The 13,922-nt window shown below is 43.2% G+C and overlaps 1 protein-coding gene across 15 annotated transcripts in view; it reads left to right on the forward strand.

Moving 5' to 3' along the window:
* FKBP1B (FKBP prolyl isomerase 1B) overlaps positions 1 to 13,922 on the forward strand; it is a 49,838-nt gene that overhangs the window by 11,867 nt on the left and 24,049 nt on the right. For 3 of the 15 annotated variants that reach the window (XR_013949397.1, XM_080587370.1, XM_080587364.1), the window contains one exon: positions 1,162 to 2,301. The exons of 4 other annotated variants lie outside the window; for them this stretch is intronic. Coding sequence is in view for 4 of the 11 variants with exons in the window: in XM_080587364.1 (XP_080443490.1) it covers positions 1,162 to 1,189 (28 nt within the window). In the remaining 7 variants the exon portion in view is untranslated. 8 more of the 15 variants (XM_080587372.1, XM_080587365.1, XM_080587371.1 and 5 more) reach the window with 6 other exon arrangements.

Raw genomic sequence — 13,922 nt, forward strand, 5'->3', positions numbered from 1 at the left:
TTCTCTGCCCTGCTGTGGCCTCACCTTGAATACTGTGTACAGGTTTGGGTGCCACAATATCAGGACATAGAACCATTAGAGTGTGCCCAAAGGAGGGCTATGAATATGTTGAAGGGTCTGGAGGGGAAGGCGTGTGAGGAGCGGCTGAGGCCCCTTGGTTTGTTCAGCCCAGAGCAGAGCAGGCTGAGGGGACGCCTCATGGCGGCCTGCAGCTCCCTCACGAGGGGAGCGGAGGGGCAGGCGCTGAGCTCTGCTCTCTGGGGACAGCGACAGGACCCGAGGGAACGGCATGGAGCTGGGACAGGGGAGGGTCAGGTACACAAAAGGGGAGGGAAAGGTACCCAAAAAAAAGTACATAAAACAAAAACAACAACATGATGGAAATCAGACTATAATACTACAAGGGATTATAGTTACAGTAATTTAGGTTTTTGTTCTTCTCCATGGATAAGTTTCTGTTATGGTTCTACTGGGATTTCCAGTAGAAGAGGAGGGTCTGGTACTTTAGGAGGTGAAATCTAGTGATATCTAGGGCACATAAAAGAAAATAGAAGATGAGTCACACAGTGGACAAGTTCTTGAGGCATCACTGTGAAGCATTGCTGCTTTCAGACTGGAATGCACAATTTTCACCCTAAAGAACTGAAGCAATTTTTTTGTTTTTGTTGCGAAAGCTGTAATTTTGGTTGAAAAGCTTCTCCCGCATGTTTTATTTTGAAGGTTGAGGATCTGAGACTGAAATTCATAGGCTAACTGCCAAGTCTATGTTGGTCTGAGCTAAAGCGTTGTATATTAACAGAAGTGTGTTGCAGTGTTTAAAGCTGTGAATCTGAATTTTACAGCTCAGGCTTATCTTCCGTTGTGGTCTGAATTAGTCTGAATGGATTCTGCATACATTCATTGTAAGGCAAAATTATTTTTTCTTATTATGGGGTCATTCTGTCTGACCCTGCTGTAAACCTTTCCTGTCTTTCTTGCTTGAAAGTTGTAATACATGGTGGTCGCCCTACCACGCATGTGCAGCCATGTTAGGAGCATCAAGACGCATTTTTTGCAGGTAGAGTAACTGACCACTATCCACACATGCTTTAATCACAGAGGAAAAGCAGAATTACATGTAATCTTCTTCCATTCTGAAACTGTTCTCCCTTTTTCTGGAAGAAGGCAGAATGGTGATCACAGAGAGTGACTTTAATCACAGGAGAGAAGTCAACCTACAAGATGCCTGTTGTTGGTGGAGAAGAACAGTCTTCTCTGCAGTGCTTCACAACCTGACCTTAGCTTGGGCTTGAGATCCCTCTCTGGAAGTGTTCCTCTCCACTGACAAGGGCAGGAGATGCTCTTCTGTCACGCTGCCTGTGTGACTAGCTTTCCCAGCCTCTCCATGCCCCACGGTGGCCAGCTGGCAACAACTCTGGAAAAGCGAGGGCTGCATCTGTCCCACCCTGCCAGGGGAAATTCTGGAGTGCCCAGATGGCCCCATCAATAGCTTTCTTTATATGCTCTGCTTTCAATTTTCTTCTGCTGTCATTTGCACCTTGTCTTCAGTAAAATAAATAGCAGGGGTGGGTTCACAGCTCCTGCTCTGTTCCTCAAGTCAGTCAGCAGTGCTTCTGCACAGCACAGCTGAGAGCTATCATCTAACTTGGGCTGAGCCCATTTTGTAGTGTCCTACCTTTTCCTGGCTGGAACTCAGGAGTCATGACATTATATATGAACTCTGGGGACTTCAGAGGCTGTAACTATAGAAGAGGTGTTGAAAGGGCTTTGGATCGGAATGGAAGAACCTCATTAAAAAATTATCTTTACCTCTGCCATTAAAACTTGTTTTGTGTGAGGACATTTATATAGCTTACCTCCTTTTCAACAGCTATTCAGGTTCCTGGCTGGGAATGCAGGAGTTTTAAACTCTTGTGAGTCAAATGCAAGTTCATGCTTGATACCATAATAAATAACTGCCGTTGTTAATCCCCTGTGGACACTTCTTAAAGTTGAATCTGATCAAAACGCTACACCCTTCATTCATAAATCCCCTTGGAAATGGAAAAGCATTGTTTACTCCTCTGTAAAAGGCAGGGAAATGCAGAAGGGAAATGATTTGTCCAGAGAACTCAGCAAGCCTCTGATAAAGCTGGGGATATAAATTTATTTAAAGTTCTTATCTGTTATATTTTCCACCAGGCTGTACCAACTCTGGAAGAGCTGTTTCTTTCTCCCCAGACTTAAAAAGATTTTAACTTTTGAGAACAAACTATTTGAATTGACATAAAAGGTAGAAAATCAAAAAGTACTTCTGTTTTTATTAGGTTTTCTGTCTTTGTCTAACCAATCCTGAATTCAGTGGTTGTGTAAGCACTGTAAACAGTTAAAGAGCTCAGTCCTTCCTTGCTGTAAAGAATAACTGGGGACTTGATGGTAACGATTCATTTTTTTCAATAAAGGAACTAAAGCTTGCCATACATCGATTCGCTGAAACTGCAGAGCCATTTCTGAAGTGTTTTCATAAGACTCGCTGTTGTAGCACATTCAGAGCTCCTCTTCAGATGCAAAAGTTCCTAAAGTGTTTGGGAAAACAATATCAAACAAAGCAGGCTGGACCCGAGAGAGCTTGTGGCTGGAAACATGGGTGCTGGAGGTGCCAGAGAGCTGAGAAATGGTTTGTGTTGCAGAAAAAAATACAATGAAATGTTGGATTGGGATTTTTCCCTGCAGTAGTGTGGGAAGAAACATTGGCTGCAAAATTCCTCCGTATGGTAATGGAGGCATACGACCTGTAATCTTTCTGTTACTCAGTCAGTCACTGTGACTGGCCCATTTGTAGACTACAAAGCATTTAAATGATGACAGTTGTGTTAGGGAGCAACGGACATTGTTAGCCCACTATGTTGATAGAGAGCAGGGAGATAAGAATAGCTACCAGTCTTCAGTGCTTCCCACATTTATTTTAGGTTTCGTACACCTCTGCACATTTTGTGGACAAGTAGCTGTGTTGAAAAAAGTGGAGGTACGAGGGCAATAGTTATCTTAGCTCTTCTTTTTCCCCTGAGAAACTGATGTACAGCACAGCCCAAGAGGGTGTTGGCTGATGAAAGCCAGGCGGATGTGAGGTGTTCCCTGGATTTGATGTCAAGGAGCCTGCTGGCCGAGAGGAACCGGACGGAGTCTGGAAGCACAATGAATGAACGAGTGAGTGAATGAATGAATATCACCAGCGTGCACTTCCACTGCGCCCTCCTGCTGCTCTGGGCTCTTACCATACCCAGGAGCACTCTTGTGTTTCTTCAACACGCTGAGGTTATAGTAGACTCTTAGAAGACAAACAAACAAAAACTAGTTTATTGCATGTTTAGGTATAATTTTCCATTCATGTTTCATTGAATTATTTTATCTTTGGAATTATCTTTCGTACTTCACAGAATCGCAGAATGGTTTAGGTTAGGAAAGGACCTTAAAGACCATCCAGTTCCAACCCCCTGCCATGGGTAGGGAAGCCTCTGCTAGATTCCACTAGATTAAGTTGTCCGAAGTCCATCCAGGCTGGCCTTGAGCACTTCCAGGAGTGGGGCATCCACAGCTTCTCCGGGCAACCTGTTCCAGTGCCTCACCACCCTCACAGTAAAGAATTTCTTCCTAAGATCTAATTTAAACCTACCGTCTTTCAGTTTAAAGCCATTCCCCCTTGTTCTCTCTCTACACTCCCTGACAGCTCCCTCCCCAGCTTTCCTGCAGCCCCCTTTAGGTACTGGAATGCTGCTGTGAGGTCTCCCTCGACCCTTCTCCTCTCCAGGCTGAACAACCCCAACTTTCTCAGCTCCTCTTCATAGCAGAGGTGCTCCAACCCTCTGATGATCCTTGTGGCCCCTTGTTGTCTGTCCAGTTATATGCAAGTTTTAATACAGCTTTGAGGATTACTCATCCTGTAGCTTTTAAACCCATTATAGCAGTATCTTAAACAATGGGACTGCTGCTTGTTTTCTATTTGTGTCTTCAGAGGGAGAAGCATGTGCCGTGAAGTGTTTTAACCTATCCAAAGTGTTAGCCTGAATTCCAGACTGGGCTTCTTACAGCAGACCAAACCTCACTCTTAAAACCTTAACAGCCCTGTATTTCCAAGAAGTTCTTATCTGTGTCTCAGTTCTGTAGCTTATTTGTAACTAGCCAAAAATGAAGTAAAGTGGGAGGAAAAAGAGACTGGAAAAACAAGAGGGTGTCTCAAGCAGTGTTCTGGGACCGAGTGGGCTCTTGGCATCTGTCCCTGACCTTGCCACTGTTTCCCCTCAAGTAAATCACCTGGCTGTATTTCCTCATTCATAAAATGGTTATAACAACACCCGGAGACCTCACAGAAGTGTGTGTTTGCAAAATAAGGTTAATATTTGCAGTGCCATTCAGTGTAGGAGTAGAAGGCGTTTAAGTGTTATAAGGGATTATATGAAGAGGAAAAAAAATGTATGTTTTAGGAAGGAGAAACAAAAACCTAAGAGAAATGCCCGCTTTTATTCTCTTCTTTCAATTTCCGCATGGAAAGTAAGGACATGAAGTATGTATATGTGTTTTTATTTACATATGTGTATTAATGTATTTTTGATTATTACAGCAAATGCAAAGAGTTTGTCTTCTCATTTTGGGTAAACAGGAACTTAACACAGGAGGAAGAGGTTGGATTCGTTATGGACTTTAAAAGAAGGGCAACCAGTTTCATGTGTATTTTGTTAGGAAACGAAAAACCATGTAAACTTTGCAAGGCTTGGGGCAAGAAAAAAAAACATCATGAAGCTTTAATGTTGAATTAGGTAGCTGAGTAAGAGCAACGCTTAGAAGAAGAATCACTGATCACTGGGCTAATATTTATAAGCAGCAGGCTTTCTACCCTCTGCATTCCTAAACTCATGCACCTTGGTCACGTCAGGCTGTTCTGACTTTGGTGCAGAACTGACCTGCTTGAATTCACAGAAAACCAAAGCAGAGGAGTCTCTGACAGTATGCGGTACCATGTTTCTTCCTTAATTCATTCATCTTTAGCCCTTGCAACAGAATCTGAGACCTAATTTTAGGTAATAATCAGGGTAAATGTCAAACCAGGGAGAAGCGACAGCCTATTCTTCTGTTGCCACTGGAGTCCGGGATATCAATTTTTGTTTCCTTTTTGCGTTTCTGACCTATAAAACTTCCAGTGTACAGTTTAGGGACCTTCCCATAGGGCATTCTCAGTCTCTCTGTTGTGATAATGCAAGGGGATGATTTTCTCTTTTTAGCTTGGTTTGTATATTTAATGCTGCTGCGGCAGGCACTAGCTAGTGGTGCTCTTATTTGTTCATATCACTGATCTCAGAGTAATTTTTTTTTGACGTTTCTCCCCCCCCAACACCCAAAAGAAGACAAAAACTCTCCTACTTGAATCTCTGGACTAAAGCACATTTTTGGTTGTTTAGTGGTTAGGTACGCAATAATTTCTGGGCCAAGATTATGATTCACAGTGCGAGAATTTTACCTTGAACAGGCACACAAGCTGTCTATAGTCTGGAACAGAATTATTGTTACTAGTATGTTTATTAATACAGTGTGCATTACTTTGTTTAGAGGACATGTCACTGCCCTTCTGCTGAGTGATTGCAAATTTCAAGCCTTTATAATTAACTTCTTATCAGAACATAAATCAATGTCACTAGCCGAGGTAACTTCTGAACATGACTTGCATAAAGCTGTCGCTGAGCAGGATTCATCAGAACCGCATTTGTTCCTGATCAAGGAATGGTAATAACTTAGAGATGACAAGTCCTACCAAGGTGAAGTATTTAAAGACTACCACCTTACCCTGAAATGATGATCTTACAGCCTGGGAGCTGTTAGTGGGGTCAGTTGTCAGCAGGTTTGCTGAGAAATATTTGCAAAATAAACCCTCCTGGTTCTCCTTCCCAAAAGTGACCGGTGGTGGAGCAGTCCCAGAAGTGAAAGCCATCAAAAGCAGAAAATGGGCCTGGGGCAGGGTGATGAAAATAAAGATGCAAATAAAAACACACAATTTCAAAAATCTTCTAACTTTTATTTGGGTTACAAATGAAAATCTTGTGACAGTGCTGCACTGAATGATCCATGTCTTTTTTTTTCCCCTCCCCGGAGAAGATTCATGGCTTTTGGATTTAAAAGTCAAGGAACGCTGTTTTGCTGAACCATTCTTTTACTGCTCCTTGCGAAGCACTGTTTTCTAATTTAGAAATGCTTCTTTTGGCTGAGCTAAGGATGGACTCCATGGCTGCCTCTGCATATGAGGAGGGTGCTTGGGACCCTTTTACTCTGAGAGGTCACAGCTCCTGCACGATCTTCTGCTTGCTGCTTGCTGAAGAGCTGGGGAGACAGCTTAGAAAAAAATGAAATTAACATACCAAAGCTTTTGAAATTGTGGTATGTCATATACAACAGAAAATTGTATTAACTAAAATGTTAGATCATAATGTTAAAAACCTCAGGTCAAATTGCATTTTTTTTTCTTAGTATTCAAAATGTTTTCAAACAAATCCTTATTGCTTGTTTTTAGTCAGTATTGGGGTTCAGAAGTTTCTGTTGTTATAGAATCATTCCGGTTGGAAAAGACCTCTACGATCATCCAGTCCAACCTCTAACCTAGTACTAAAGTCCACCACTAAACCACGCTACTAAGTTCTACATCTTCACGTTTCTTGAAGGCCTACAGGGATAGGGACTCAGCCACCTCCCCTGAGCAGCCTGTTCCAATGCTGCACAACCCTGTCAGAAGAGAAATGTCTCCTCATTTCCAACCTGAACCTCCCCTGGCACAACTTGAGGCCATTCCCTCTAGTCCTGTCACTAGTTACCTGTGAGAAGAGGCCGACCCCCAGCTCCCCACACCTTTCAGGTAGCTGCAGAGAGCAATAAGGCCTCCCCTGAGCCTCCTCTTCTCCAGACCAAACCCCCCCCAGCTCCCTCAGCCGCTCCTCACAGGACTTGTGCTCCAGGCCCTTCACCAGCTTCGTAGCCCTGCTCTGGGCACGCTCCAGGGCCTCGATGTCCTTCTGGTAGTGAGGGGCCCAAAGCTGAACGCAGTACTAAAGGTGCGGCCTCACCAGAGCTGAGCACAGAGGGACAATCACTTCCCTGGTCCTGCTGGCCACGCTATTTCTGATACAAGCCAGGATGCTCTTGGCCTTCTTGGCCACCTGGGCACACTGCTGGCTCATACTCAGCCGGCTGTCGACCAGCACCCACAGGAGCAGCTTCCAGCCAGTCTTCCCCCAGCTTGCGGCGTTGCTTGGCCTTTCCAGGAATAGGTGTATGGATGATCAGACAACTTTTGCAGAGGATGGTAAGGTTTTCTGGTAAGGTCTGCAAGGAACTCGAGATGCTTTGAGTGAGAAACTAAAAAGATACAAAATAAACGTGCCAGTGGATATAACATTGGCTTTTTGAGTAGGGGGCTTTTGCTTTCTGTTGGTATTAAGATGGACTGGTGTTAGCCCTACTGTAAGTGATGTTTTTATCAGTGGAAAATGATGTAAAAAAGACTGCAGATGATAAAAAGAAATAGTTCTTAAATAAGGGGTCTCATCCAGTAGGTCATTGATGCAGAGTAATAGGGATCACTCCATAAAATGGTCACAAGCAAATACTGTATTTAGATTTCTATAAGCCCCTTTGTTCTTCCACGCAGGACATTATAAAGAATGAAGTCTGTGCTTACAGATAAGAGGACTTGTGACAAGGAAGCAACAACACTGAAAAAAATCCTGGGGAGTGGTGGCTGATTATTGACTGAATGCAAGCTCTTTTGCCCAAAAGCTGGCTACAATCCATGAATACACAAACAGGAGCACTGAGGAAAAGGGGGGAGGTTCAGAGGCCTCACACTGCTATGACTTTCAAAAATAGTGTGCTCAGCTTTGTAGTCCACAATTCAGGAAAGAGGCACGAGGGTGGTAGTGGTTGGGAAACCTGCCTGCACTCGAAATGCTCGGTTTGTTCAGAAAATGTTAAGGGATGCTTTGGGGAGCATGGGGAACAAGAAATTGACAGGACAACTAAATTGTTTCATTAGTTTGTGAAGATATATTAAGGCGTCATGCCTGGAAAGTGAAATTTTACAAGTTCACCTTAAAATAAGGCATTCATTTGAGCTGGAAATACTGATTTATTATTGAACACCGGTCAATAATTACAGTCAATTCATCGCCCTGAGACATCTTTAAATCAGCACTAGTTCAAACAGGAATTATTTAGTGAAAATCCTGTAGCCTGCATTAAAGTGGGAAGTCAGATGAAGAGATTGCAAGAATCACTCCTAAGTGCATTAATTGATAGTTCTGTCGTGTATTTTGGAAGCATTGTTTGCATTCTCTTTTAATGCTCTTCCTCAGGTAGGTCAGTCTTAGAGGCTTCAGGCCATTCCTAGGGTCATAGATTTTAGGGCTGGGCTGACAATTAGTCTGACTCACCCAATAATACCAGCATTTGAGCTTGAATTCGTTTGCTTCCCTAGGCTTAATCATGTCAATTACTTTTCCTTTTTTTTGTATTTCACTTTTTGCTTCTTCAGAGTTTCCTTGTGCTTTTCTGTATATCTATGGATGAAAATCAAAAATGGAGTTGATAAAAAATATTATCTGTTTTTTTCAACTTCTCCTTGGCTTTATAATGGTCAGATAAAGGCTTTGCCACACGTGAAATTTACTGGCACCAGAGGACAGTCAGCACTTTGCAGGAGATGCTTCGTATCATGAAAAATGAGCTGGTGCAGAGCTCTAAAACCATTTGTAATTCATGTGTAGTCTGGTTGCCAGCTTGCACTGGGCGTCCTTAGAATTGGTCACTTCCCTAAAAAGTACTTGGAGCATATTAAAAAGTGATTAACGAAATGACTAATCAATTCCAGAAGGTAATATTACGTCTCCCGCAAAGTCATTCTCCATACGTATCCAGAGGGCTTAATTAAGCTTTTACACCGCTTTGGTAGATATGATTTTTTTTTAGATGGTTCTTAATGTGCATGAAAAAAAAATAAGCTGCATTAAAACAGATGGATATTCAACTTCAGGATATTTTTTGAGTGTGGGGATTACTCGGCAGAAACCTTTGATCTGTGCTCTGAATCTGGCCAGATAGTTCTCTCTGTAAAAATAGGTGAGAGTTAGAAATCCCCGGCAGAAGACAGCGGCATCCACGAGACGGGAGCTTTCTGTCACAATCTGTAACGTGCAGAAATATTTGCAGCTCGGGAAGATTGACAAGCCAGCGTGTGCTGTTCAGGGTAATGAAAGCTGTTTGTATAAATCCCCTTGCAGCGATCGTGTCTCATTTAATTGACATCCCACCAGCTTGCGTTTTTTTGTTTTTCTCGAAAACTTCATTTGGCTGAGTTTTCTGGAAAACCCAGCGTTACCAATTCTGCAGGAGCAAAGCGAGCTCTCATGTTGCTGTTATTTTCGGGGGCTAATTTTAGCCCCGGGCAGCATTGTCCTGCCTTCAGCCCTGCCACCGTGCTCCCACACACGGGACGGGCGCGCGGTTGTATGGGCTGGTGCGTCGCGGGCACATCAGGGCTGTATCGCCTTACAAGAAAACCCTGCCTTGGCACACGGCTTTCACAGTTTATGCTGTTAAGCATACCTCAAGGACATCTGTGTATGGTAAAAATAAAAATAGCCCCACTGGAAAGAACATGGAAAAATTCTCCACAGAGTGACTATAAAATAAAGCGATCACGTCTAAAAATATGATGGTACCCAACGCAGAAGTTCACCTTGCTTTTCAAGTCCTTTGGACACCGGAGGCTAATCTGGGCAGGCAGAGGACCCAACGGGTAGCCTCACAGCTGATGTTTGTGGTATCAGTGCCACAAATCATAGAGTCATGGAATGGTTTGGGTTGGAAGGGACCTAAAAGGCCACCTGGTCCACACCCCTGCTGTGCTCAGACCAGGCTGCCCAAAGCCCCATCCAACCTGGCCTTGAGCACCTCCAGGGATGGGGCATCCACAGCTTCTCTGGGAAACCTGTGCCAGTGCCTTACCACCCTCACAGTAGTGAATTTCTATCTTGTATCTAGTCTAAACCTACCCTTTTTTAGTTTACAACCATTAAAATTCTAAGTTCTAGTTTGGTTTGAGCACGAATATCTTAAAGTCCACTCATAAAATACAGCCTTATTCCATAAACGCTTTGGGTGTAAGATTTTTCAGCTGATTCTCTAATAGTTTTAAGGAGAAATGAGACCTGCTTTGTGTATTTCCTAGATGGAATTGCCTAGCGATCAAACCAAATGCACAGCAAAACCTCTGTGAAAGATTGAAGTTCCCTTGTCTGTAACGCCACACAGTGATAACTCTCTAATGCAAATCCACCTGTGGCCTTGGTTTTACGGTGCACCGGTCCTGTTTTGAATTTTCTTCTTGAAGTATATATTCATCATTATTTTGAACGCAATGCAACCATCCTTTGCTTGTGTTACAGTAACCCCTAGAGGTCCCACCGGAGGGTTCATCACGCCACGCACAGCTGACATAATGAGGTGCATTTTATTTAGTGCCTTTGGTTCCCTGTACCCCAGTGCTCGTGATCCATCATTTCTTTTGTCAGTGAATAGTGAGATAATGAGATAGCAGGTTGACAAGGGCAGAAATAAATTTAAGTTTAGGATGACTGATGGGCCTCGTGAGCAAGTTCAGCTGAGGAGGACCTTCATCTGTTCGGTGGGCATTGCTAGGTCAAAGCTGACTCAGAATTAGTATTTATGAATGCTCTGTCAAAATGTAAGCATAAAGAATGATAAATGTCTTAACTAACACACATATTAACTGTTATTTTCCACTTACCAGTATTTCTTAAAATATCGACACCCTGGAGTTGAAAAGAACAATCCTGGAAATATCACTGGATCAGAATTATGGCTGCCTCTTGTCATTCAGGGTGTTCTTCATCCCAGATAATAAAAATACGTGCTTTGTACAATGTGGACGTGGTAAGGTTTACAGTGTTCTTGCCTGTCCATTTTGTTGTTTTAAGAACTGGGTTTTAAGTGATAAATGTCATGCAGGTTTTCACACACTGTTGCAGTTTAGGATGTTGAACTTCTTTAATGAACTGTGTGGATTTGGGAGTGGTGGTAATTACTCTAACTTTGTAGTTGTAGTTGTGCTCTCTGGGGAAAGTTTAAGGAAATATGTAGTGATGACAGGTTTTTAAAATAATTGAGTTGAAATCAAAGAAATCAGATGCCCAGATAAATTTGAAATTCCCACAGAATGACTATTGCATCTTTAGACACCCGAATATCTTCAAATACATGCATTTTATGTTGCGTTCACATGCAAACATTATGCTTTTTGTAGGTAGCGTAGTGTTTTCTGTCATGAGTATGCTGATTGGAACATTGTGGAAGCATTGAGAGAAACTTGTATCTTCGACCAGCATTTCTGTATGAGAGGAAGTGTGTGTGAGACCAGATACTGCATTCTTATAGACATTACATTTTTAATCTGTTTAATACATACTGCATTTTGTATACATTTGCGTTTAAAGGAAGATTGTGTGCCGCTCTGTAGCAGGCACAGAGTGTTTCTGAGCTTTTACTGGGCTTTCAGTGCTATGAGTCATGGAGACAGGGGAGTATTAAACATTTCTGGCTGCATTAAATGAACATTGGTCCCATTTGGCTTGCAACTTTAAGTACTTAATAGTTTATTTAATAAAGATTTTGACTGGCCTTTATTATGTATATGCGTGTGATTCACAGGCTTAGGAGATACCACACATTCAGCCTCCAGCTCGAGAGGATCCCACGCTGGAGACGAGCACGGGAGCACGGCGTAGCTCTTCAACAACGCCCCAGGCCACGTCTGCATTTCAGCACAGTAAGAGGGGTCAGGAGCAGGAGCCGTACGAGCCACAGCTTCTGATCGCAGGCTTGCCCCGCAGGCAGTCTGCAGCCTGCCCGTTCGGGTGCGCTAAGGTGCCTGGCGGAATATTAAACTGCCAGACAGACTTAGACAGAGAGTCCCCCGGGCCGCGCCTGGGGCTGCACTTGTAGCTTCGCCGTCTGAATATAGAGTAAGTCTGATCCAGAGGGCAGCCTTTGGGTGACCCCGGAATGCGATGTGGAAATACCCATAAGTCTCAGAGCACAGACGGCTCTCTGAGCTGGAAAGTTAGGTCGCAGATACACTGCTACGAAGGAGAGAGAGCGAGCGAGCAATTTCAGCTGAGGAAACATCCATGACCTCTACGTGCCCCAGCTATGATTTTGTGGCTCTCCACTGGTGATAATCCATGTTGGCTCAGCCCCCAGCTGGGATCAGACAGGTCAGCTCCAGCTTTGAGACTTCTGACTGGGGAGCAGAAACAGCTCTGAACACGAGGAAACGAGCAAAAAGCTTTAGAGTTAGTCTGAGAAAGGTTGCGTGTGGCTTGGCCACACACACAAGCCGAGTTTGGGAGCAGCTTCCTGACCACACCACGTTGTTCACGCAGCAGAATCCAGGCTATGTATCAGGGTGTTCACTCAATTTACAAATTTATGGGTGGCTCTAGAGCCAACCACAGAACTTGCTATCGGCCTCACCAGGCAGAGTAGTCGTCTGTTGGGCAGAGTGAGAGCCTGCTGACAAGAATATCCAGTGTGTGATTTAGCTTCTGCAGATGGCCAGGACGTGCCAGGCTCATTTCTTGCATGGAGGTGCCAAAGGGAGTGAAAGCAAGGAATTTGATGGGCACTGCAGAGCAGTTGCAAGGAACACCCTCCCGGTGCCCTGCAATGTAATGTGAGAGCCACGCGAGGCAAGTGGTGTTTTATCTATGACGACGCTGGCTTGCATTTGCTTTATGGGTCTCTTTAGGGCTACGTAGGAAGAGTATTTATGTCCCTCTTGAAGGCTGAATGTTGCTGCAATTTGTGAGGTTTGTGGGGTTTTGCTATTGATTTTTTTTTTTGTAGGAGAAAAAGTAAATAGCAAATTATTCACTTGCACACCCTGCCATAATTTGGGCTTCAGGACTCGTTGTTAAAGCTAAAAGTGACTGAGAAACAGAAGATATTTCATTATTTAACCTTCCAGTGAAGGAACCTCTTTTATTCTTTTTTATGTAACTGCTTTATCTGAAAAATTCTGTACTCTTCTATACATGTGAAATTTGGATTCCAGTTCTGTAAACATGGGTGTGTAGGAAGAAGGAGCAAAACTGCTCTTTAAATAGTTAAAAATAATGCAATAAACCTCCTGTACTTAAATGCTACAGGACGTGGCCATTCATTTCAAGGCCCTTTTTGCTGGAGATCTGTCCTTCTCCAGTGATGGTGGCAGCTCTTGGGCTTCAGATATTGACATTAAGGAAGGCACAGCTGGGGAGATCTTCAGGCTGACTTTATCCACCCCAGTTTTATGGGTGGAGTGACAAGATCAGTGCTCGAAAAGTAAGGAACGAGCTCGCTATTTCTGGTTGTCATCACAACTAAACAACAGCTTTAAAGATCCTTTGTTTGCTGTCACTGCAGGTGCTTTTGAGGCAAAGTTCTGCTCCCAAACACCCCCCACGCTATAGATACACCCACCTTTTTTTTTTCTTTTTTTGATAGCGTTGTCATTGTTTCAGGAACAGAGAAAAGAGAATTTGATTATATTTCTATCCTAGCATCATTCAAGAGTTCCGTTGTGCTTAACTCTGCACAAACAGATGAAGAGAAACTGTTACCCCCAGACAGCTAAGGGAGGTTGACAACAAGGAACAGAGGAAGAAAGGATGCAGTCAGAGACATATGTATATCTTACTATCATATATATCTTACTATTATATATAGATCTTACTATTATATATATCTTACTGTTATATATATCTTGCTATTATATTTACTTTCTATTTCAAAGGTAAATAAAGTAAGAGACATCTCTCAGCCAAGTCATCCTGTCACTAACTCATTTC

The sequence above is a fragment of the Anser brachyrhynchus genome, assembly GCF_964034855.1.
Source record: "Anser brachyrhynchus genome assembly, chromosome: 3".
Classification (NCBI taxonomy): domain Eukaryota; kingdom Metazoa; phylum Chordata; class Aves; order Anseriformes; family Anatidae; genus Anser; species Anser brachyrhynchus.